General features: G+C 61.5%; 1 protein-coding gene across 6 annotated transcripts in view; it reads left to right on the top strand.

Moving 5' to 3' along the window:
* PAK4 (p21 (RAC1) activated kinase 4) overlaps positions 1-23,348 on the top strand; it is a 43,107-nt gene extending 19,759 nt beyond the window's left edge. For 2 of the 6 annotated variants that reach the window (XM_055309774.1, XM_055309775.1), the window contains 9 exons: positions 12,714-12,787; positions 14,057-14,315; positions 17,048-17,506; positions 17,702-18,139; positions 19,418-19,551; positions 19,774-19,900; positions 20,916-21,041; positions 21,779-21,913; positions 22,349-23,348. In XM_055309774.1, the coding sequence (XP_055165749.1) occupies positions 14,112-14,315; positions 17,048-17,506; positions 17,702-18,139; positions 19,418-19,551; positions 19,774-19,900; positions 20,916-21,041; positions 21,779-21,913; positions 22,349-22,504 (1,779 nt within the window). In that variant the 5' untranslated portion in view covers positions 12,714-12,787; positions 14,057-14,111 and the 3' untranslated portion in view covers positions 22,505-23,348. Of the gene's footprint in view, positions 1-2,875; positions 2,952-3,614; positions 4,135-9,701; positions 11,045-11,104; positions 11,416-12,713; positions 12,788-14,056; positions 14,316-17,047; positions 17,507-17,701; positions 18,140-19,417; positions 19,552-19,773; positions 19,901-20,915; positions 21,042-21,778; positions 21,914-22,348 lie in introns of those variants that run through there. The other 4 variants (XM_055309778.1, XM_055309773.1, XM_055309777.1 and 1 more) reach the window with 4 other exon arrangements.
* Positions 23,349-24,300: the final 952 nt, after the last annotated feature.

The raw sequence follows: 24,300 nt of genomic DNA, 5'->3' as shown, positions 1-24,300 counted from the left end.
ACCCAGTTTCAGGGTCACCCCGGCACCTGCCTTGTCCTCAGCCCCCATATCTGACTCACCAACAAGTGTTACTTTTTCTTGGCAGACATAGCTGCGGTCTGTCCCCCTCTCTCAGTGGCCCGCCCTCCTGGCTGCCTTCATCAGCTGCCGGGAGCAGTGCTGCATCTTGTCACTTGTCCCCACACCCACTCAAGCCACCTCGATCTCATCCTCTGCAGACAGGGCAGCCAGCGTTCTAGCTCCCAAGTGCAGGCCTGTCCCTAACACCTCGGCTCCCCTGGCTCGCCCCGGCCTGGCTCCTGCCCCTCCCTGGCCCGGCTCCACCACACTCTCATCCCTGCAGCCAGCCCTTCTCTGCCGGAATTTCACATTTCATTTGTGCGATTGTGACTAGAGTCCCCACGAGGCAGGGACCATGCTACACCCCAGCCTCAGCTCTGGTGGCACATGGTGGACGTGCATTGGATTTCTGTTGACAGGATCTCTGAGGGAGGAGGAGGAGGTTGCGTGCCCTTGGCACCCATGACCGGTGGCAGGGAAGGTGAGGAAATGAGCCCAGAGAGGCGGGAAGAGCCTGGGGGTCCCTGGGGAGGAGGTAGCTTTAGCTCTGTGGGCCCTGATAGGGTTGCAGCAGGAGAGGGGCGTAAATTGGATTTTACAAAGGTCTCCCTGGCCCCCGTGGGAAAATAAGCAAAGGCTTTCTGGCCACACTTAGCAGGCAAGGAATTCTGATGGCTTTTATAACGATGAAAGGATGTGCATCCTAAGAAAATGCAAATGAAAAGAAGGCTCAGAGGAGCCAGGCTCCACCTGTCTGACTCCCCAGGAGCTTGACAACAGCCTGGGCCCGGAGGCTCTGGGGACTGGGGGGATGGGGAGATGGGGCGGGGGTGGGGGGTGGGGAGCGGGCAGCTTGGCAGTCATGATCCTGGCCCCGCAAGCCCACTTCTGGGCATGTGGCCCACAGCCGTGCTGGCACACCTGTGAAGTGACATCTGCACACGGGTATCACTGGCGCACCATTTGTAAGAGCAAGAGGCTGGCAAGCACCTATCTGGCCCCGTGGGGACTGGCTCCAGGCATAGCCACCCTTCCACGCCTCTGCTGAAGCAGCACGGCAGCGCTTTGCAGAGATCTAGGCTTGGAAAATCACTAAGACGCAGATATTTTTTTCTTTGCCTTTAACATCACAATTTTACATTGTTAGCACACACCCCGAAAAGTGCATAAGGCGTGAATGTGTAGCATAACCAGTTACTAGAAAGAGAAAACCCACATAGCCGCCCCCCAGATGAAGAAGCAGGTGGTGCCGCCCCCCCCCAGGAGCCCCCCTCAGGCCCTCACTGCCTTGTGCCTTCTCTTTGGCTTCTGCCCCCCTGGGCGCAGCCCTAAACAGCACGTTTCATCTTGTCTAGCTTTGAGCTTTTCCTAAACAAAGTCATAAGATAGTGCTTCGTCATTTTTGGCGGTCACTCACATGTAGGTGTGGGTCATTTATTCTCACTGTCGAGTACTGTTCCGTGGAGCCAGGAGATCCCAGGTCATCATCCGTCTCCCGCGGACCAGCACTTGGGTTGTTTGCAGTCTCCCTAGCTGGCTCAGACTGTGCTGCGCACACTTCCCCACGCGTGTCCCTGAGGCCAGCAGGCTGGGTTTTGCTACTCTGCTCGGGTACATACCCGGGAGAGCACTTTGTAGGAAGAGCATTTGCTAGGTCCCCAGAGTGTGTCTTCCCCTGGACTGTTTGCTGCCAGGCTCCTCTGGCGCCAAGAGTGCGGGGGAGCCAAGGAATGTTTTGGGGAAAAGCAGGGTCAGAATAGTGTGCGTGCTGTGCTGCCATTTATGTTTTTTTACAAAAGGTGTGCAAGCATGTGTGTGCATACGCGCCCACGCACATGCCTGTGTCAGCTCTCTCGGAAAGGAAAAAAAGGAAACTCTAGCAGAGGTTGCTTCCAGGGCTGAGCTGGGGCCGCCAGGAGGGCGCTGGCCTGTCACTGTTTACCCTGTGGTGCCATTGGCTTTGGAACCATGTGTTCAGATCATCAAGAGACAGACAGAAAAGGAAGGGGAGAATTGAAGCCCAGATGTGGCCGAGTGTCAATAGTTGAGAATCCGAGTGATGAACTTTGCATGGGTTTATTGGTTTAGTTTCCATTTGGGGGTAGTTTACAAAGTTTTATAACAGTCTGTTCCCGGTGTGAGATGATCCTGGAGGATCCTCTCTCTGCTCCTGAGGCCTGTGCCCAGGAGCACCCCTTGTTTCCACTGCGACTTCTGGGGGAAGGGTGCTCCCTCCCTCCATTCCCTTTCCTCCCCCACCCCTCCCCTTGGGACCTGGTTTCCCCGGGCTGACCAAAACTGCCCAATCCTGACTGCCTCCCCAGTGGGAGCCCAAACCTGCCTGTCTGGTTTGGGAAGGTCTGGGGGCCCACCCACTTGGCTTCTCTCTGGGTGGCTGCCTGACAGGTGCTCCACCCCAGGGAGGAGGGAGTGGCCTGGGTTCCAGGACTTCTGGGGTCCCCCAGGCCCAGTCTAGGCCAGACTGGGAGCCCCCGGCTTGGTGGGCAGGTGGTAGACAGGAAGAGGGGAGATGGGATTTCCAGGACCTTGGAGCTGGTGCGGTCCTCCAGGTCCCAGTGATAAAGTCCTCAGGGAACTGGCTACAGTGGGAGTAGTCCCAGTAGAGGTGCCAGAGCGGGGGAGTGGGAAGGACACAGGCGTCTCTGTCCACCTGCCTGCCTGGGCCACTAGCTCACTGTTCTCACGGGCTCACTGTCGACTGGGCACCTGTCCTAGGTCACCTGCAAGAACCTAGTCCCTGCCACTCACAGGACACCCCCGCCCCCAGCCCGTTGGGGAGCAGTCCTACTCAAATATCAGCCCCTCGGAGCTGGGAGTTTTGTCAAGTTGGTTAACTGCTGAATTGTCAGGACCTCCAACAGGCCTGCCTGGTAGGTGCTGGGAGCTCAGGAAATGTGTGAACGAATGGGGGAGACAGACATGTCAGAGATGGGGTGGCCTGGAGGGGTCAGCCCTGGGATGGAGTCTACAGGAGGTAACCAGACCCAGCCTGGTGTCAGGGAGGGCTTCCTGGAGGAGAGGGTGCCTGGGGCAGGGCCCGAAGGGTGAATAGTGTTAACCCAGGCAGCCTATCCCCCCGGCCCCCCAAGTCCCCTGACATGTCACACTGGGAGCTCTGACCTGGGCTAGTGAGGGCTTTGCTGGGGAAGTAAGATCTGGAGGGGGAGAGAGGTATGAGGCAGAGGTGGGGCAGGGTGCACACACCCCTTCTGGTTTCCCCCTGTCTGAGCATCTTTTTCCTCTGTCTGGAATGGAGGTTCTGAGCAAGCTAGCCTCATGCTCTGAGCAGCTGGTCAAGAGCACAGATGCCTTCCTGGGAAGCCTGGTGCCCGCCCGCCCCTCCCCCCTCACTGGGTGCCTTGAGCAAGCCTCTCAACCTCTCTGGGCCTCAGTTTCCTCCACTGTGAAATAAGCCTGAGAGCCAGAATTCTTGCTGGAATCACGGGGTGGGGGGCAGATACAGCAAACCCGGAATGTCCAGCCACCCTTCCACATCAGAGAGCCCCCCCACCCCATCCCTGTCCCTCTTTCCAGCCCCCCAGCCCAGGCTTTCATTTCAAACCTGCCAGCCACTCTCAGGTCCTCAGCCCCATGCTGAGGAGCCACCGCTTCGCTGGCTCCTGGTGCCAAGCCTGGCACGGGGGTGTGCTAGTGAGGGGCTGACCCTGCCGAAGCAGGGGCTGGGGCTTGGGTCCCCCTGCTCCTGGGTCCCTGCCTGGCCCTTCCCTCTGCCAGGGCAGTTGTGGCCCTGTGGCCCAGGCTTTCCAGGCTCGGCCCCTCCTTCCCTCTTTTCCTCCCTCCCAACCTCCGCCCTCCGCCCTCCATGGACTGGAGCCACAGCCGAACACAACTCCTGCCAGGGCAGGGCCTCAGCACCACCCACTGCCAGGGAGGCCGGGGTGCAGAGCCAGCCAGCTCTCCTCCGTGGCGCCTGCATCGAGGGCTCCGGGGAGCCCCTCGATCCCCATCCTCTGCTCTGCCGGCTGGAAGCCTGTCAGTCTGCTGCCCTATCCCACGGAGGGTGGCCCAGGACAAGGAAGGAGGATGGTGCAGGTGAGCCGAGCCTGGCCTCAGGCAGGTGGGGAGAAAGGGGGAGGACTGCACGGGGCGTGGGAGGGCAGCCCTCCCACCTGGACAGCAAGCCGCCCGAGCCAGTGGAAGCACGTGCTCGAGGGACCACACCTTTCTTGGGGCCAGAAGCGAGGTCGCCGTGTTTCCGTGTGCTTAGAGGCAGGTGTCTCCCTGCTGGGGCTAGCCACGTGTCTCCGCACAGGTCCCTGAGCGCCTCTGCCTCCATGGGAGCTCATTCCTGGGATCTGGTTTGCCAGGGGGTGGTTCTGAGGGCTGTGCCTCACCAGCCACCCTGGATGAGCCTGGAGCTGGCTGTGGTGTGCCTGTGTCTGTGGTGGGGTCTCATTTCCTAACTGTGTGTGGATCTAGGGTTGTGTGGCCCTTGTGGTCTGTGTCTTGGGGAGTGTACTTGGGTGTGTGGGGCGTCCCTTCTAGGTAAGTCTGGCAGCTAGGGAGCATCTGGGGTTGTGCCTGTGTTTCGAGGCGATGGGTGGTCTGTACTATGTATATTGTCAATGTGTGTTGTGGGTCTCTTTCGGGAGTCCCTGCACCTCTAGGGGCGGGGGAGGCGTCCACACGGCTTCTTGGGGGACCCAGCTGTGGACTGTGCGATTGTTCTGGCCTTTCCATCCTGAGTTCCTCCGAGCCAGGCCCCTCCTGATGACTGCTTCCCCCACATTCTCCCACGGATGCCACAAAGCTCAGGCATGCTCCACTGGGGCCTGTATCCCAAAGGCAGGAACTAAGGCTCAGGGTGGGATGTCCTTTCCTTGCCAAGGCTCCTGTGTGGCTGCTGTTACCGGGTGCCGTGGGGCAGCTTCATATGTTTCAGTATCTAGGGCTCATGTGTGCATGTGCTGTGTGTGTGTGTGTGTGTGTGTGTGTGTGTGTGTGTGTAGCAGGGAGTTGCATGGCAGGGCAGGGCTGGAGGGAGGGGTGGGGTGTCCTGGGAGGGCTCTGGAGCCTCTTTCCTGCCTGTTCCCCCCTCCCTCCTTCCTGTCCTGCCTCGGGGGGAAGAATGAATGAAGTCTAATCTGATTTTCCTAGTCCCTGGGGGCTCGCCCACACTCTCAGGTTTGTTGTGGCATCCATCCCCACCCTGGGTACCTCTAGGGGTACGAAGGAAGCCAACAGTATCCTTTTGTCTGGGCCTTGTGGGGCCTGGCCTGGTGGGAGGGGGCACCTGAGTGTGGGCCTGCCCCAGGAGCCGCCTGACCTCCCTGGGGGCTCGAAGCCCTTGGCTGGGCCCAGGAAATACCTTCTCTTCATTCAGCCCCACTCCCTGAACTGTGCCCCTTCCGGGTTGGGCAGGGCTGGAGGCATAGGGTGGCTGAGAGGGCCCCCGGCACCACCCTCTCGGGAGGCTCCCAGTGCAGCGGGGGAAGCAGACCTGTCCTCAGACAGTGCAGCCCGTTCTGCTCCCAGATCCGGGCCCTGGAGAAAGTAAGGCGGTGAGACAGTAAGGCTGGCGCCCCTGCTCTGGCCAGGAGAGGACTATGCCCCGCATCCCTTTCGTTTACTCTTTCCTTCCCCTGTGCATTCAGCAGCAGCAGCACTGGCAGTGGTAATGCCAGCGGGGTAACCTGTAGCGAGGACCCACTTGGTGGCAGGCAGGGTCCTAAATGCTTTTCATCTGCCATCTCATTCGATCGTCCAGACAGTCCTGGGAGATAGGGGCTATCGTCACCCTCAGTTGTTGACTCACTTGCTCAGGGCCACACAGCTTAGGAGTGGTGGGCCTGGTAACTTAGCCTGGGGAGCCTGCTCCTAACCACCACCTGCCTCCCGAGTCCTTGCTCTCGCACGGTCTGTGCAAAGGCCCAGTGGTGGGGAGATGGCGCTGCATCTGGCTGGGACATGGAGAGAGTAGGGCTGCTGCTCGTGCCCCAGACTGCCAATGCCAGCTGCTTCCCAAGGCCAGGGTGGCCCCTGGATCTGTGTCACCCTATGGGATTCTAACCGTTATGGGGACCAGTGAATTTCTGGTGGCATCTCTCACTGTGTGACTTGCTTCTTGCCTGTAGCCAAAATGGGCTGCCACTTCCTCACATCTCCAGCCGAGGTCGTGTGGCCAGGGTGGGCCTCCCCGTGGTGGGGTGGGCCCAGGGATAGGATCACAGTGGGGCACCTTTTGTGGCACTTGGAACATATGCCAGCTTATTAACAAAAAGCCAGGTTTGGTCTCTAAAGACTCAGACCAGTTCCTGCTCGGGCACGAAGGTCAGATTTGCAGGCTGTGTGGGACAGGCACTGGGGACTCCTGGCCACCCTCTGCCTGTTCCTCCTCGGGGTCTAGACCCATCACTTGGCAATGGCATCATTCATTTGTTCCATGAATATTTGCTGAGTGCCTGCTGCTCTAGATGCCAAGGACACAGCAAGGATGAGACGAAGGCCTTTGCTCTCAGGGAGCCCCTGTTGGGGGCCGGGAGGGAGGAGGGGACCAAAGGTCTGCATGTGCATCATGTCAGATGGTAGTAAATGCCACGGGGAAGTAAAAGCAGGAGTGCAGATGTTGTCAGGGATCAAGAAGGACCTCTCTAGTGAGGTTTTATTTGCACAGAGACTCAAATATCAGGAAAGGGCAAACCATGCAGCTCTGTGCAGAGGGAATAGTAGGTGCAAAGGCCCTGAGGCTGGAACAAGGTTGAAGCATCCAAGACTAAATAAATAGGAGGCCAATGTAGTTGCAGTGAAGAAGGGATGAGGTCCCGAGGTTGGCGGAGTCCATCTGGGCAGGGCCTTAGTAGGTCACAGTGGGAAACTTCAAGTGGGAAGCCCTGGGAGAGCTGTTTGTTTATTAACATTGCTCCTGGGTCCTTCCTAACCAAGGCAGCCTTTCTGATCTTGGTTCTGGTCGTAAGCAGTAGAGTTGTCTCTGCCCTTGTTCTTGTCCCACAAGCGTCCAGGGTCCTGCGTCTAGAGCAGAGGCCTTCTCTGTGGGTCAGGGCAGCACCTTGTGGTTGCTGGGCAGCCCTGGGCAGTGACTTCCCCTGTCTGGGCCGCAGTTTTCTGGTTTGGGAAACAGGAAGGAAGAGAACTACCCCCCCTTGCCCACTCACCCAAGTACCTTGGGGAGGGCTCAGCCTGGCCTGATCTGCATGCCTGGCACGGACCAGGGCCCGAGTCAGCACCAAAGCCTGTGCCTGTCCCCCCATCCGCTCAGGTGTGGAGAAGGAGCGGCCCGCTCTAGGTGCTGGGCTCCTGGCTGCGCCGAGCCCCTGCTTAGTGGGAAACAATGGGCACACTCATCACTGTAACGTGTTAGGGGATGCACAGGGCCAGGAGAGGGCAGAGGAACAGGCCAGCGGCTGAGGACGCGGTGATGGGCAAGACCGGACCCAGCCCCCGCCCCCGCGGTGCTCTTGCTGCAGCCAGTGCGAGAGGTGGGGTCAGTCCAAAGCATGTCCTGTCATCTGGACCATTGCATCATGCCCAGAGCCCGCCCACTTCTCCCTCCAGAGCCCCCACGTGGCCCTGCCCACCCCCGGCTTCCGCTGGCTTGTCACGTCCTCCACCTCCCTGGGTTCCACATGGCCACAGGGAGCCTGTGGACGCCTGAGTCAGGCCACGTCCCTTCCCTTGCTCAGAGCCCCTGTGAGGCTCCACCTCACCTGGGGAAAGGACAGAGTTGTCCACGTGGCCCGCAGGTCCCAGCACGATCTGCCCCGGCCACCTCCTGCCCCGCACCAGCTCCATCTCTGACCACATCAAGCACGTTCCCAGCTGGGGACATTTGCCCGGACTCTTCCTCCCTGCATCCACGTGGCTCCCTCCCCCCACGCCCCCCCGGGGTCCCTGCTCAAGGGTCACCTTCCCAGCCAAGCCCTCCCCTACCACCTCATTGAGAATTCCAACCTCCCTGCCCTTCAGCCCTCTCCATCCTTGCTTTGTGTATGTCCTCAGCATTTACCATCTGACTTACTATAGACTTTTCTGACTTAGCTCATTTATCGACTGTCTCCTTTCCCCTAGAAGCGAGCTCTGTCTGCAAGGGCAGGGATGCTCTGGCGCTTCTGACTGCCGCTGTGAGCCCCAGCCCCTGCCTGGCAGAGATCAGCCCTCAGTAGCCATTGACGGTGGCCGGGAGTGTGAGTGTGATGGGGTCCTTTGGGGGTAGAGTAGCTGTTGGCCAAGGACGGGGCTCGGGCACATATCAGACCCAAAGCTTGTGGTGGCATCTGGGGTCAAGGTCTCTGATGATTCCTTGGAGAGACTAGGCTCGGCAGTGGGAGGGTGGGGGGTGGGATAGAGATTGGACTGGGGAGGCTGAGGGTTATACAGATGGGCACACAAGAGCTGAGCAAAGGTGTGGAGGTGGGCAGGTGTGGGGGGTTAAGGGAGGATTCTGTGGGGGCCGGGAACGTAGGCCAGACTCCCCCTCCATTGTCAGAACACAGCCAGGGACAACAGGGTAAACTGAGGTGGGAAGGGGTTTCCCAGAGCTAGTAGGGGGAGTCTTGGCAGGAGGGTGAGTGGGAACAAGTGGTGGCAGCCCTGAGTGCAGGCTGGGGTCAGTGAGCCCTCCTTCATGGTTCCCTTCCTGATTTAGGGTTTCATTTTTGAGACTGTGATCCTAGAACATCCCCTGCTCTTTCCCTGGGCCCCTGGGTTCCCACTAGGTCGGCGGCTCCCCAGACTGCAGGGGAGCAGCTTGATTCAGAGCCTGGGGGGAGGCAAGGAGTTTTACACACGCATGCACACACCCCCCGGGTGGCTTTGTCATACTCACACAAGTGGATCTTGCTTTTCTACCAGAGCTGATTTCCTTGGTGGGTGGGTGGGTGGGTGGGTATCATTTACTTCCCAGGAAAGCTCAGAGGGTAGAACAAGCGAATGTGACTAGAAAACCTGAAGCTTTGACTAGGACACGTTGGAAACTGCCTGTCCCGCATGTCAAATAAGTTAAAAGAGTTTTTTTAAATTGCAGTGAATGTTTCAGAGTTGGAGGCAAAATGTGCCTGTGCTCTTGGGATCAGATGCTGGACTTCAGAGGCATCTGTGGCCTGGCCGGTGTCCCCCCTGCTCCCTCTGTCTGAGGGGCTGCTTCACCCTCTCCCAGGGTTTCCTAAGGACCACCTGGGCGGAATCGGTGTCTGAGCAGGGATGTAGCCTAGCAGGTACAGATGAGTCCGTGCATTCACCAGAGGTTCCTTGAGTGCCTCGGGTGGGCTGGGCCATGTTGCGGACACTGAGGTACAGTGGGAAGCAAGACGGATGCCAGGTGCAAAGGAAAAGGCGTAGAGGGGACAGGACAGGAGCACGGCTATCTGAACACCGAGGCAGGTAGAGGGAATGTGGGAGGGAGCCATGTGCACATCAGTGAGAATGAGCTTCCGGCAGCTGGGGTGGCCTCCAGTGCAAAGGCCCTGAGGTGGGGACATGTCTGGGGTTTGAAGAGCAGCAAGGAGGCCCATGTGGCTGGGGCAGAACGAGCAAGGGGGCAGAGGTGACAGGCAGATCACGGGGATGCGTCTCGGGGCCCAGCAGGCTTCGGGAGGTCAGCTCTGTAGTGGATCCAACTGTCTTCTAGGCCCAGCTCTGCTTGGTAACCTGTGCAAGAGATTTCACCTTTGTAATCCTGTTTCCACATCTGCGAGAAGGAAATGAGAATAGCTGCCCCCACCCCCACCTCCACCCCACACCCTCCCCGGGTCCATGAGCTGAGTGGATCTGCGCAGAGTTGCAGGGTCCCTCTCGGTGGCAGTAGCGATGTCAGTGCCGTGGCTGAGCCTCGGAAAGGCACATTTTGGTGGCGGGGACTGGTGTGTGGCCACCTGTACCCCTGCAGATTGTCCTCCCGATGGCCCAGGGTAAAGGGAGATAGAGGGCCATGGGGTTGGGGGCACGTGCTGCCTCCCACTGCCCTTGGGGGGCTGGGACAGGTCAGGTAGGAGGTAGGGACCTCCAGCCCAAGGAGGGCTCAGGGCAGGACTGGAAGGGCAGGGTGTGGGCGCACCTGACTCAGTTGGATGAACATGTGACTCTTGATCTTGGGGTCATGAATTCGAGCCTCACGTTGGAGTGGAGATTACGAAAAATAAATAAATCAACTTAAAAAAAAAACAAGGGGTACCTGGGTGGTTTCGTCGGTTAAGTGTCTGCCTTCAGCTCAGGTCGTGATCCCAGGGTCCTGGGATCGAGCCCCATGTCATGCTTCTCCCTCTTCCTCTGCCCCCCCCCACCTTGTGCTCTCTCTCTCTCTCTCTCTCGTTCTCACTCTTGCTCTCTCTTAAATTAAATAAATAAATAATTTTGAAAAACAAGGAAGGGCAGGGTATGGGCATGGACGGGGGGCTTGGGAGGGAGGAAGGAAGGCACCCGGAGGTGAAGATGATGGTGACTGTGACAGAAGCAGTGGCGTCCCCGTTAGCCCTCAGGGCAGGCCAGGCAGGTAAGAGCCTGGGCTCTGGTGCCCACCTGCCCGGTTTGAATGCTGGATGCCCTGGACAAGGGGCTTCCTGTCTCCGGGCATCAGGCTCCCCATCTGTGAATTGGGGCTGGTCAGTTGTGCAGGGGAAGAGGGATCGGGGGCAGAGGGCGGCCAGCAGAGCCTGGCACGCCTGGCCCTCTGAGACCACCGCTGCCTTTATTTCTGAGAACCAGCCTGGCATAGGCTCCGGGTTCCCAGGCCGGAGCCTCAGGTCCACTCTGTGCCAAGCTGCGGGCTCGCTGTGCCTCGTTATCCCTTGGCTGTAACGCGGGGCTTGTCGTGGCTGCTTCCTCGTGGGTCACGTGCGTGGGGCGCTTAGAAGAGAGGCCGGCACACAGTAGGTGCTCAGCGAGTGTCGGCTCCCACCGTAAGAATGGTGACCTCGTTTCCTGGCCGCTGCCTTACTGCGTGGGTGCCTGGCATTCTAACTGGGACTCCTCTAAGGACTCCAGGAAGCAGGTACTGGCGTTACCCTCTTTAACAGGGGAAACTGAGGCACAGGGTGGCCGAGCTGCAGGCCCCCGCTGCACAGTGAGCTCCCAGGGTGGGTTGGTTGGCTCCCAAGGGCAGAAGGTGAGGTGGCACAGCCCCAGCAGCCAGACTCCCAGGTTCCGAGCCAGCAGGGGAGCCCCAGCAGCCCCTCTTCGCCCGCCTCTGGCTCCTGGCACAGGCACCGAGCTTTGTGTTGCAGCTCCCCCGCCTTCCCCTCTGTGGCCCCCCTCAGATCAGGAGCTGGGGGCCTTGGCCCGAAGGGGGGTGGCTTGGTGAGGGAGCCGGGAGAGCTGGGAGCTGCCCCAGGTTGGAGCTGGAGCCGGATCATTATAAACACGGTCAGTTCCTCTGTTTGTGCCTCTCTCCATGCGGTGCCCAGAGGGAAGGGGTGGCCCCGGGCAGATATCCGGAGGTGTGTCCCTGGTCCCCTTCCCCTGCAGGGTCACAGGCCTGGAGGACAGGATAAACAGGGGGCTGGCTGCTGCGTGCAGAGGCGCCTTGGGGTGTGTGGGTGAGGGTCCAGGCTGAGCCTGCCCACACCGTTTGGTGCCGAGCTCCTCCCACCTTGGGGTCCGCCCCTCCCTCCCTGGAGTTTAGTGAGGGGTCACGTGGCTAATCCGACTCCCCGGAGTGACGTGGTGCCTGGGGCTGTGGGCTGCTGGGGGAGGAAGGGTAGGCTGAGTGAGAGGCCGAGATGAGGGGTGAGCTGGGCCTGGGGCCAGGTGGGGGCGCATCTGGGAACACAGCGAGGAGGTGGAGGCGTAGCTCTGACTGGGGTGACAGTGAGGAGGATGGGGAAAGCCTGGCTGTGGAGACAAGGCGAGGACCGGTCCTGGAGAGGTGGACAGCTGAGGGCAGAGAGGCCAGGGAGCCAGAACAGGGTGGGTGGGGGCCAGGGGGCGGAGTCTAGGCAGGAGGGATGGGCTGCATGCAGCGAGCTGGACCCGGGGAAGACGCTGAAGGGGCTCCTGGCTTGGTTGGGGGCAGAGGCAAAGGGGCCTGCATCCTGGCCAGGGCTGTCACACCCCATATACCAGCAGCCAGGGGCCCCAGAGCAACAGGGGGGACCAGACCTGCGACGGCAGCCCTGGCCGAACCTGGCTCTGGCCACCTGCTGCCCATGAAGCCCCAACCAGTTGAGACAGGTTGTCTGCTGGATCCCCACCCCCTCCCACTGAGCTCCTGCTGCCAAACCGGTTCTCCTAGATGGCTCCCCACTGATGGTCCTACCTCTGGGCGAGGGGTGGCTGGCTGTTGTAACCTCACTGAGCTGCTCCCACAGGAAAGGAATAGGGAGGGAGGAGGGCAGCATCCCGGACACGCTCGAGAGAGCCCTCAGTAGGTCACGGGACTCACTGAGCTTGGGGCCAACCCTGTGTTGGGCACCGTGCCAGGCTCCGGGGAACCAGCCTGAACCCACAAAGATCCCAGCCCAGTGCATTTCCCCGCATCCTCTGAGTCTTAGCTCGCACAGCCTCTCTTCGGGGAAGCCTCTCCTGACCCCAGCCCTGACCACCCTGTGCTGTTGGAGGCGATCTTGGTCACCACTGTGTCCCTAGCGGCAAGCTCACAGGGCTGGGCACAGAGCAGAGTGACCAATGAATGCATGCGTGAATATGTTCTTCCCATTTTACAGATGAGTAACCCGAGGCCCCGAGAGGAGACATCACCTGCCCGAGGGCACTTCTAGCCCAGCCAGCATCACACCAGGTCTGTGGGACCCCAGGGTTCCTGTGTGGGACAGGGGAGCGGGACCTGGGGCCCCTCCTCCCTCAGACATTGCTAGGAGTGCTCCTGATGATCAGAGCCACAAACGTGGACGGGGCCCTCACTCCGTGCCCTGCTCTGCTCCTGCCAACCCTGTTAATCCTCACGGCAGCAGCACAGAGAGGTTAAGTCACTTGCCCACGGTCACACAGAGTAAGTGGCAGAGCTAGATTTGGGCCCTGGCCGTTTGACGCCCCTTCCCCTCACCACCCTGCGCTCCCTGTGGGACACCATCGCCCCTGCGGCCCCTTCGCTTTTACAACTGGCTCCCATTGAGCATTTATACGGTGCTTGGTACTTTCCGAAGCATCCACCTAGAGACCACAGACCCTAAAGACGGGGATCGTCTTGTCTGCTAGTAGCTGCGCGGTGGGACTTTCCCACTGTGTGCTCCCAGTGAGGAGCTCCCTTCTCTGAGCCTCAGTCTCTTCATCTATAAAGTGGGAGTGTTCCGGGGGGGCACTTGACGGGATGAGCACTGGGTGTTATACTATATGGTGGCAAATCAAACGCCAATAAAAAAATATACATTAAAAAAAAAAAAAACTGGGAGTGTTGCCATGAGGCTCCCAGAGGCCAGGCATAGGACAGGGGACTGTGTAAGCAGTTGTCGAACAAGTCACCAAAGGACTCAGTCACTGAGCACGGACTGGAGGCCAGGCCCTGTGCTGGGTATGGGGTACGACACGGGCACATGGGGCAGATGAGACCTGGCATGCGGTGCTGATATTCTAGGGCTGGGGGGTGTAGACATCAAACTGGTAAACACAAGAAACGAACAGCAGAACTTCCAGAAGTTAAACATCCTGTGAAGCTTTGTGATGGAAGGCTAGCGGGGCACCTCTTTCACTGGGGATGGTCAGGAAAAGATTCGCTGACAACTCTTAAGACCTACAGGAGGGGAAGGAGGAGGGGGCCATGTGTGGCTACTGGGGAAGAGTGTTCCACGAGATGGGAACAGCCAGTGCAAAGGCCCTGAGGTTTGAAAACCAGTGTCAGTGAAGGGGACGTGAAAGCAGAGAGGTGACAGGGGCAGGTCGTGTGGGGTGGGCTGCAGGGAGGACTCAGCCCCACTTAGATGGTTCACAGGGTCCCTTGGGCTGCAGGTGGGGGATGGGAGACCAAGGAGGAGACGAGGAGGGGCAGGGCCAGGGCAGGGTCAGAGGAGCAGAGAGAAATGGCCGGGTTCTGGTGAGCGGCCCCCTCCCGCAGGCCTGCTGATAGGAGCCCAAGTCTGCGCCCTCGTGGTGCTGAGAGCCTCGGCACCATGTTTGGGAAGAAGAAGAAGCGAGTAGAGATCTCAGCGCCATCCAACTTCGAGCACCGCGTGCACACGGGCTTCGACCAGCACGAGCAGAAGTTCACGGGGCTGCCCCGCCAGTGGCAGAGCCTGATCGAGGAGTCGGCTCGGCGGCCCAAGCCCCTGGTGGACCCCGCCTGCATCACCTCCATCCAGCCCGGGGCCCCCAAGGTATGACCCACCGCTGCCTCTCCTGCCCCACACCGAGCCCACAGGGTGCCCCTGCGCCCTCAACCCCATGCTTGACCCTGGGGCCGACCCCTCCTCACTGCCTGCCAGACACACACACCCCAACCCTCTACCCTGATCTTCACCCCCAGTGCTAACCTCGATCCCTCCACCCGCTGACCCCTCCCCTTGCCTCGCAACCTCCACCTTGACCCCTACGGCATACCCCCCCCCACCAGCCTCCTGTCTTGAGCCTCCTCTCCCTGGGCTCTGTGCCCATCCCCAGTACCAGGAACTTGTCCTCGGGCAAGGGCCAGGCCCCCAGGGTCGGGGGGAGGGTCTGGCTGGGCGGCCCAGGGGAGCTGCTGCCAGGGAGTCTGGGTGAGCTTTGGGGGGAGGGGACACCTGAGCTGAGCCCTGAGGGCTGAGGACGTGTCTGTCCCCGGGCAGATGGAGAGGAGGCGGGGCTTAAAGTGGAGGAAGCAGTCTGTGGAAAGCCCTGGAGGTGTTTTTGTGGGGGGGTGGGGGGTTCCTGCCATCTTGAGCAAAAGGGTGGAGTGGGGATTTGAACCAGGGTCTGTTTCCACAGCCCACGGCCCTTGAGCCCGTTCCCATCTGCGTGCCCATGGCAGGGCGTGGAAGCCAGCCCCGGAGCGCGGACTTCACCCTGAGGGCAGTGGGAACCAGGAAGGGCCGAGGGCACGCGGCCAGGGTTGTTCTGGGGTGGAGACGGGTGTGCCGGCGTGCGGGCCCAGCGCCTGGGGACCGGCCTGCGGCTGAGCCCCCCTCTCCCGGTGGGCGTCGGTGCCAGGGCCAGGGCTGCGGGGGCGGGTAGCTCATGCCGGCCTTTTGAGTACTTTGAACTCTTTGCCGCGGCTTAAAACAGCAGAGACTTCACATCCAAATCTGTATTTCTGGCTTCTGCTGACTGATCGCAGGGGCTGAGGGGGTGGCGGCCACCGCGGACGGGGCACTGGCTCTTCTGGGCCCGCAGGCCCCCCCAGCCCTACTCATTTCCATCCCCTGGCTGGCCTCCCGGCTGCTCCGTGCTGGCTCTGGCCTCCCTAGGGGACCCTAAAATCTGACCCCTGCCCATACCACCGGCGGTGAGCCCTGCTTGGGCCTGTGTCCGCCAGGAGGAGGAGGCACCTTGTCTTGATTCACAGGAGGGTGCGCGTGGGCTAGCGCTGTATGGGGACCCCTCTGGGTATTTGTTCGCTGCCCTAGGCTGGGAATCTCCCCTTGGGTGGGTCCTCCCAGACCCTCCCCCGGCCCCCAGGGACTTCTCGGCCTCTTATTCCAGCACTAGGGTCTGACCAGGTGTCTACCTTGCGTTACCTGGTGCCCGGGCAAGGCTGGGCCTCCATGCTCGCGGCCAGGCCCAGGAAGGTTGGCGGGGTTGGAGGTGCGTTTTGTGGCATCAGTGTTTTGTGCACAGTACAGGGGGCAGTTCTGGCTTGAGGATGTCTGGCAGCCCTGGGCCCACGTCCCCGCAGGCCAGCGAGGGACAGCAGAGGGATAGGGGTGCATATTCTGCTCCCCGCAGCCCCCTCCCAGCCCTCCTCCCTCCCTCACTGGTTCAGCCAGTGTTTCTTGAGCACTCTCTGCATACATACCACTGTTCTAGGTGCTAAGATGTAGCAAGAGCAGAAAAACAGGCAAATACAACAGCTGCCCTCATGAACATCACACACGGGGGGGGGGGGTGCAGGCGATGGTCAGTGTACGCGTGCTTCACGGCAGCTGGTTTCAGGTGCTCCAGAGAAAGAGAAGAAAGGGAGGGGGAATAGGGAGTCTTAGGGGCTGCCCTTTTAGAGTCCAGGTGGTCAACCAAAGCTTCCCCCTGAGAAACTGAGTTTGGGCAAAGGCCTGAAAGAGGAGGACGGGGAAGGAGCTATGGGCATACTTGGGGGAAGGTGTCCTAGGAAGAGCGAACAGCCAGTGCAAAGGTCCTGAGGTGGGCGAGTGCCTGGTATGTGTGAGGAGCCCTGTGTGCCTGGAGTTGAGTCCAGGGGGGCGGGGGAACCCTGGAGCTTTGACTCAGTACTCAAGGGAAGAGGTAGCCATGACCTGGATCAGGGTGGTAGACTCAGCAGCTGGAGCTGGGGTCGATTAGGGACACACGGTACATCCACCGGGCCCCGTGGGAATTCGCATTCGCCACCACTGCTCCTAGGGCACTCCTGCACTGCGGTCCTTTCCAACTCTCCCATACTCCACCTCGGCTTCCAGGGAAACAGAGCATGGGTTTGGGGTTAGCAGCCTGGCGGGCTGCAGAGGAGGAAGTCCAAGCCATGCCCTGGCCCTAGCATCGTGTAATTTGCAGCTCTCCAGGGCTGATTATGGGGTGGCGTGGGCTCTGCGCTCCTTCCTCTCCTGCCCACGGGGCAGAGACCAGCCCCCAGCCTGGAGAATAGAAGAAAAGACGGGATGCTTCGGGGGCGGGGGGCGGGGGCGCTGGCCAGCCCAGGGGCGACAGCCTGACCCGTGGGAGGTTAATCCTTTGGCTTCCTTCCTGCGAGATGGACATCCCGGTGGTGTGGGAGGGGCTGCAGGGGCCTCCCTGGTGCTGCCCCCACCTGCCCAGCCCCATCATCACCCCATGGCATTTCTTCATTCCGTCTCTGTCTTGTCTCTGTGTGTGTTGTGTTGTCCTGTCCTTGTGTGTCGGATACACGTCCTGTGTCCTCCTCTTCCTTGCCCGGCCCCCATCCCACCATTGCCCTGGACCCCAGACCATCGTGCGTGGCAGCAAAGGCGCCAAGGATGGGGCCCTCACGCTGCTGCTCGACGAGTTTGAGAACATGTCGGTGACGCGCTCCAACTCCCTGCGGAGAGACAGCCCACCGCCACCTGCCCGTGCCCGCCAGGAGAACGGGATGCCCGCAGAGCCGGCCAGCACGGCCAGAGGGGCCCCAGAGAAGGCGGGCAGCCAAGGCCGGGCCACCGGTCGCAGCGAGGCGGGTGGCAGCAGTGGCGACAGGCGGCGGGTGGGGCCAGAGAAGAGGCCCAAGTCTTCCAGGGAGGGCTCAGGGGGACCCCAGGAGTCCTCCCGGGACAAACGCCCCCTCTCTGGGCCTGACGTCGGCACCCCTCAACCTGCCGGTCTGGCCGGTGGGGCCAGAGTGGCAGCTGGTCGGCCCTTTAACACGTACCCGAGGGCCGATACGGACCACCCGGCCCGGGGTGCCCAGGTAACCAACCCCCCTGCCCCAGGACCTTCCACTGCCCCTTTTTCCAAGACTCCTCCTGTTCCCTCCCCACCAACTCCAGCCTGTGCCCAGCCCACCGTCCATCTCCATCCTGACCACCGTGTGTCTGTCCCACGCAGGGAGCAGAGCTGGCCCTCCCACCCCTCCACTGACAGCCACCTCTCTCTTCTGTTGCAGGGGGAGCCTCACAACCTGGCCCCCAACGGGCCTTCGGCAGGGGGCCTGGCGGTCCCCCAGTCTTCCTCCTCCCGGCCTCCCACCCGAGCCCGCGGTCCCCCCAGCCCGGGAGTGCTGGGCCCCCATGCCTCTGAGCCCCAGCTGGCCCCTCAGGCCCGCCCCATCGCTGCCCCTGCCGGCCCCCCGGCCCCCGGGCCCCCCGGGCCCCGCTCACCACAGCGGGAACCCCAGCGAGTGTCGCACGAGCAGTTCCGGGCTGCCTTGCAGCTGGTGGTGGACCCCGGTGACCCTCGCTCCTACCTGGACAACTTCATCAAGATCGGCGAGGGCTCCACGGGCATCGTGTGCATTGCCACCGTGCGCAGCTCGGGCCGGCTGGTGGCCGTCAAGAAGATGGACCTGCGCAAGCAGCAGAGGCGTGAGCTGCTCTTCAACGAGGTGGGCCCCAGGCCCCCTCCCGCCCCCATCTCACCCTCCTCGTGTCCTCCCCCAGCTGGTTTTGAGGCCGGTGCTGGTCCAGGCCCTCTCTGGTCCAGGCCGTATCAGGGGGAGGGTGTGAGAAGACCGTTCAGCACTGGGGGTTCCCAGGGCTTGGGTTTGAGCTGCCTCCTCTCCTTACTGTTCACACCTGCCCAGGCCATCACCCCCAGTACCCACCACTGCATCTCTGTCACACTCTTGGCCTCCCCAGAGCCCCTCTGTGACTACTGAGTCCCAAACTGACCCCCAGAATCTCTCCCTCGGCCCTGCCCCTCCCCTGGCTCCCTGTCTCAGAGAGAGCACATTAGCCTCCCTGCAGCCCCATCCTCTCCTGCTCGGCTCTGCCCTGGGTTGCCTCATGGGCACCCCCAGGGTAACCCCACACAGCAGCTAAAGGGCTTTCTTGGACATGCAGGCCTGCCATGCCGCTCCCCCTTTTACTGACCCTGGCAGTTCCCCTGCCCCGCCCCTCCGTGTCCTCAGGATAAAGGCCTGGCCTCTGAGGTCGGGCTTCCATCAGGGTCCTTGGTTCTGTCCAATCTCTGGCTTTGGTTCTTGGGAGCGTCTGCCGGGGAGCTTGTTACAGGGACAGACTCCTGGCTCCTGCCCCGGAGGAATCTGTTGGAAGCTGCCCCTGGACTCTGACACGGGAGTCTGCGCTTGTCAGGCCTGGAGGTGGTCTACACTCTGCCTCTTGCCTTCTGGTCCCTCAGCTGGTCCCCATAACCCATCCCCTGCCCCCCAAATACTACAGGGCTCCAGCTGTGCCGTCAGCGCTCCAAGGGAACCCCTGCGAGTGTCATGTTCCCACCGCCCCCAGGATGCCCTGCCAGGCCTCCTCGCCCCTGAAGTCCATGCCCCCAGCCTTTGATTCTGCCCATAACTGGTACCTGCTTGTCCTGCCGTCTCAACCCCGTGCTTACACGTTCCCTGCCCGCCGCCCTCTCCCCACACCAGCAGGGCCACTCAGAGGCAAGCTCAGGACTGGTCAGGGAGCAGGATCAGAAAATGGGGTGTGGGGGAGCGCACCCTTCAATGTGGGCATCAGGGTCTCCTGGCTAGGGCACGGGGGAGGGCAGTCCAGGAAAACCAGTGAGTGGCAGGGACAAGCGGGACTGGGCCTGTGCAGAGGCTGAGCCCAAGCCCGGGGAAGGACGGGAGACAGGAGGCCTGGTGGCCGGCTGGTGGCTGGGTTTGAGGCAGGGGCTGGCAGCGCTGACGCGGCCCGGTGCCCAGGTGGTGATCATGCGGGACTACCAGCACGAGAACGTGGTGGAGATGTACAACAGCTACCTGGTCGGGGATGAGCTCTGGGTGGTGATGGAGTTCCTGGAGGGCGGCGCCCTCACCGACATCGTCACTCACACCAGGTACCGCTGGGCAGGCGGGCACCCGGCCTGCTGCCTCCCCGGGTCTCCGGGGCTGCAGCGTCCCCCATGTCCCCTCAGACCTCTCCCAGGACAGGATGGAGTCCCCTCAGACCCCTGGGGGTGGGGCCGTGTCTCGGGAGGCAGGAGGGCTGCATCTCCCTCAGGGCCTCTCCCCCCTCCCCTCCCCGGTGGGGCCCGGTTGCTGACCCCCACCCTGCGCAGGATGAATGAGGAGCAGATTGCCGCCGTGTGCCTGGCCGTGCTGCAGGCCTTGTCTGTGCTCCACGCGCAGGGAGTCATCCACCGCGACATCAAGAGTGACTCCATCCTGCTGACCCACGACGGCAGGGTGAGTAGCGGGGTGGCTCGGGCTTCCCCTGCCTCTCCCCTCTACCTCTGACCCCCCCAGTTCAGTGGCTTGAGGAGTCGGTTTGCTCCTCCCCAGTCAGTGGGGGGCTCCGTGCACCTGCTCATGGGCTGCGGGGGGGGGGGGGGGGGCAGGCGGGTGGAGGCTCTGCCTTCTGCACAGGATGTGGGAACTGGAGTCCAACCCAGGGCCCAGAGAGGGTGGAGTGGCCCCCACTCCTGTCTCCTGACTTCCAGGCTGAGAGTCTGTCTCTGAGCTCCCTGGATGAGCCTCCCAGGGCCCAGAACCTACATTTACATTCTAAGGGTGGGCGTGCTTTCCTGTGGGAGGGGGTCCTTGTGGTGATTTGCCTGCCCTCCCCCAGGAAAGTTAAGCCATTCAGCAGAGGGCCAGGTAGGGCTGGGCTCTCTTTCCCTGGGAGTCGCAGTTGGCGTCCATGAACACCTTGAACTGGCCACAGGTGTGTTTGGGGGACATCCGTGAGCCTGAAATTGTGTGCAGGCTGTGTGTGTGTGTTTCCTGGGGGCGAGAAGATCCATACGAATCCTCAGGAATCGGAAAGGGGCCCATGGCCCTGAAACAGGTGGAAATGCGTGGGTCTGGCCGTGTGGTGTCGTGGTTGCAGAGTAGGCCACACCCCTCATACCCTCGGGGGCAGGGCTGCGCTCAGGGACGCAGGGGCCCAGGGCACGGGCTATGGGAGCCAGCTGGGGTCTCAGCCCCCACACCGTGTTTGGTACTGTAGGACTCGGGCATTTCCACCAGAAGCCCCAGGGCAGACCCTGCCAGGAAGGCAGCCTTTTAACCTTGGGGAAGTGACACACCTGGTGGCCCCCTGCTGGGGGGCTGTGGACCTACCCAGTGGTCTGGCTCTAGCCTCTAGGCCGCAGAGTGCAGCCCCAGCACGTCCAAGGCCAGGGAGTTCACTAGGTGAACACCTCTACTCCCCCTCCCACCTCCAGCACCCCTGACCCCCACTGCCTGTGCCCTGCTGCAGGTGAAGCTGTCGGACTTTGGGTTCTGCGCCCAGGTGAGCAAGGAGGTACCACGGAGGAAGTCACTGGTCGGCACGCCCTACTGGATGGCCCCAGAGCTCATCTCTCGCCTTCCCTATGGGCCAGAGGTAAGCTGGAGCAGGCCGGGCTTGGTTTACCCTGTGACAGTCTGGAACAGCAGGAGCCTGGGGGTGGAGTGGGGCTCAGGGTGGGGAATGGGTCGCTGGGGATGGTTTTGTGCAAGAGGTAGGGCATGCATGCATCATCACCGATGAGCCAGGCCCAGTGCCCTGACGAAACCAGCTCAAAATGTGGAAGCTCTGGGTCCCAAGAGCTGTAAAGTCAGGGGCAGGTGACAGGCTTCAGGCCCAGCCATCCTGCGCCTTGTCCTTCCCCAGCCCTGACTTACCCCGTGTAGTCTTCACTCGGGCAGACGCTCCCCTTGTCGGGGCGGAGATGGCCGGGCAGCTCTGGGACGTGTCCCCCTGCCTAGGAGTGCCACGGTTTTCCCGGATACTTCGGTTAAAGCCTTAGAGTGGACTCTGGTGGGCTCAGCTCAGGTCACGTGCCTGTTCATGAACCAGTTGCTCTGTCCCAGCGATGCTGGTGAGGCGGCTGGTCACAGAGCCCCGGATGATCCACAGACCGAGGGAAGGAGGGGCACTGTGTGGGCAGAACCCTTCAGAGGGCTCCCTGGGGGAGGGGTGTGCGGGTCTGGCAAGCTGGGTGTCAGAGAGGGTGTTTGGGGCCCGAGGGCTCCAGGAGCAGGGAGGCAGAGGCAGAGCCAGGGGCCAGCCCTGCGTGGCTTCCCCCAGCCCTGGCCTGGCCCCACGCAGCTCAGCCCTACGTCCCTTCCCCACCACAGGTGGACATCTGGTCTCTGGGGGTGATGGTGATCGAGATGGTGGACGGGGAGCCCCCCTACTTCAATGAGCCCCCCCTCAAAGCCATGAAGATGATTCGGGACAACCTGCCACCCCGACTGAAAAACCTGCACAAGGTGCGCCCCACCTGGCAGGCGGGTGGTGTGGGGGAGGTGACACTTCATCTGTGTTGGGCTCCCCACTCCCCGTCCCCACGGGTCCCCTGAGCCCTCACCACTGCCCCACCGTGGTTGTACTTCGGTTGGCTGGTTGAGCACACCCAGCACGGCCAGAGCCCTGAGAGGAGCCCTCCTGACAGACAAATCACCTGGGGACGTGGGGCACCCTCCAGGGCCCCGCTGCTGTCACCTCCTCCAAACCTTGAAATGAGCCCCTGGGGTCTTTGGATTTGGGGCCAAGCTCTAGACCCTGGGCCCTCCTGGCCCCCTGCCCAGGTGGTGGATGTTGTCAGCCCATTTGACAGAAGAGGAAACTGAGGCCCAATGGCAAGTGAGCAGTGGAGCCGGCATTCAGACACCCCTCCCCCAACTTTCGCCCCCACCTTCCGGCAGGTGTCACCATCCCTGAAGGGCTTCCTGGACCGCCTGCTGGTGCGTGACCCGGCCCAGCGGGCCACAGCGGCTGAACTGCTGAAGCACCCGTTCCTGGCCAAAGCGGGCCCACCCGCCAGCATCGTGCCCCTCATGCGCCAGAACCGCACCAGATGAGGCCCAGTGCCCTGTCCCTGAACCAAAGAGCCCCTCGGGTGACCCCTGCCCTGCCACAGGCCAGTAGGGGGCCGGCCCCCACTCCTCCCAGCCTGGGAGACGCTCCACGTGGCACCACCCTCCTGGCCAGGGGTGGGGGAGTGTGCAGGACCCTACTACTGAACTCCAGCTTTGATTTTGTGACTTTAAAACAAAACAAAACAAAACAAAACACAGGGACTCGTGGGAGCAAGCGAGGGTCCCCGGACTCCCCACCCTCCGGGACAGTCCCTCCCTGCGTCTTCCTGTCTTCCAGGAAGGACAGGCGGCCCCCCCATCACTGGAAATCATCTGCAGTGGGGGCTGCTGTGGGTGGAGAGAACACTACGAAAGGGGGGTGCGTGTGTGCATGCGTGTGTGAGTGTGTGCACGTACGCCCATGCAGAAGGTCCAGCTGCTCTGTCCTCCAGCCTGCAAGTGGGTGTCTGAGGCCTTGCCTGACATACGGCACAGCCCCCGGCCCCCCTGAGCCATTGCGGGGGTCGATCATGAATGTCTGAAGAGTGGCCTTTCCCCATGTCCTGCACCCCCTTTCTGTGGCTGGCTGGGGAGACGGGAACCAGGGCCTCTCGCCCATCCCCAGCCTCTGCAGATGACTACTGCACCTGGACAGCCTCCTCTTTTTTAGAAGTCTATTTATATTGTCATTTTATAACACTCTGGCCCCTGTCCCGACCTGGGGACAGACGGGGCAGCCCCAGGGACAGAACCACCGCTTGAAGAATCAGGTTCCTGTCCCTTTGGCACAGCCCCACCCCCACCCACCCCCTCAAGTTAGTTTTACAATTAAATCGTTTTCTTGTTTCGGGGTTGTGTGCGTGGTGCGTAGGGGCCTCTCCCTGTCCAGGCCATCTCGGTGTGGAATTGGGGAGAAGGGCCCGAGGATTGAGGGAGGGAGGCCTGGCCAGCCCCCAGATCCCAGCCCATGTAGGGCAAGAGCCATGTCTGGTCGGGGGGTGGGGGGGAGCCCCAGGTCAAAGCAGCCAGTAATGCCCGCAACATGGGACCCCGATTCGCCCGCCCCCTGGTCTGCAGAGAGCCGGTTTACCAGAGTCCGTGTGCCACGATGCCCAGTTTGCCACATCTGAGATTTGCTGGAAGCTTCTTTTAGAGGTTGTCTTGAGCATGTTCAGGAATGATGCTTGATGAACTGATGGTAGGAAATTGGTCAGTGGGCAGGTGGGCTTTTGAGGAATCGGCTAAGGTGGATGGATCTGGAACAGCGAGCTTTAGGGACACCCACTGGCCTTCCCTCCAGATCCTGAGCCTGGGTCTCCGAGGGGAGAAGGGAATTGGCTGACACCCAGGGGACCACGCCGCCCTTGTGTTCTGGGCACTGACCGCCCCAGGCTGGTGCTGAGCTTGGACTGTGTGGGTCTCCCCCAGAACCTGAACAGTGGCGGGTGTGGGGGCAGCAGCGGCCTCCTGGGGACAGCGGCAGAGTGAGCAGCGATCCCCACTGCCTCGGGCACCTGGGACCTCAGCCTGGTTCTCCGGCTGGAAACCTGTAGAGACTCAGGCTTGGGCCACACCTCCCGCTCCCCACTGTCACATGACCCAGCCCAGACGGGGAGCCGGGTGTGCGACCAGGGCTGGCCAAGACCGGGCACAGTCTGGCTGGGGACTCAGGCTTAAACATACCCAGGGAAGCAGCTGCTGCCATGGATGAACGTGTTGGATGCCTGGGAGGAGTTGTTACATCTCTGGGAAGAACGATGCCAAGATGGGGATAAGGAGGAACAGAAAACAAGAAAAGA

This window comes from Nyctereutes procyonoides, unplaced genomic scaffold (assembly GCF_905146905.1).
Source record: "Nyctereutes procyonoides isolate TBG_1078 unplaced genomic scaffold, NYPRO_anot_genome, whole genome shotgun sequence".
NCBI classification, from domain to species: domain Eukaryota; kingdom Metazoa; phylum Chordata; class Mammalia; order Carnivora; family Canidae; genus Nyctereutes; species Nyctereutes procyonoides.
This window is presented reverse-complemented; position numbering and strand designations above follow the sequence as displayed.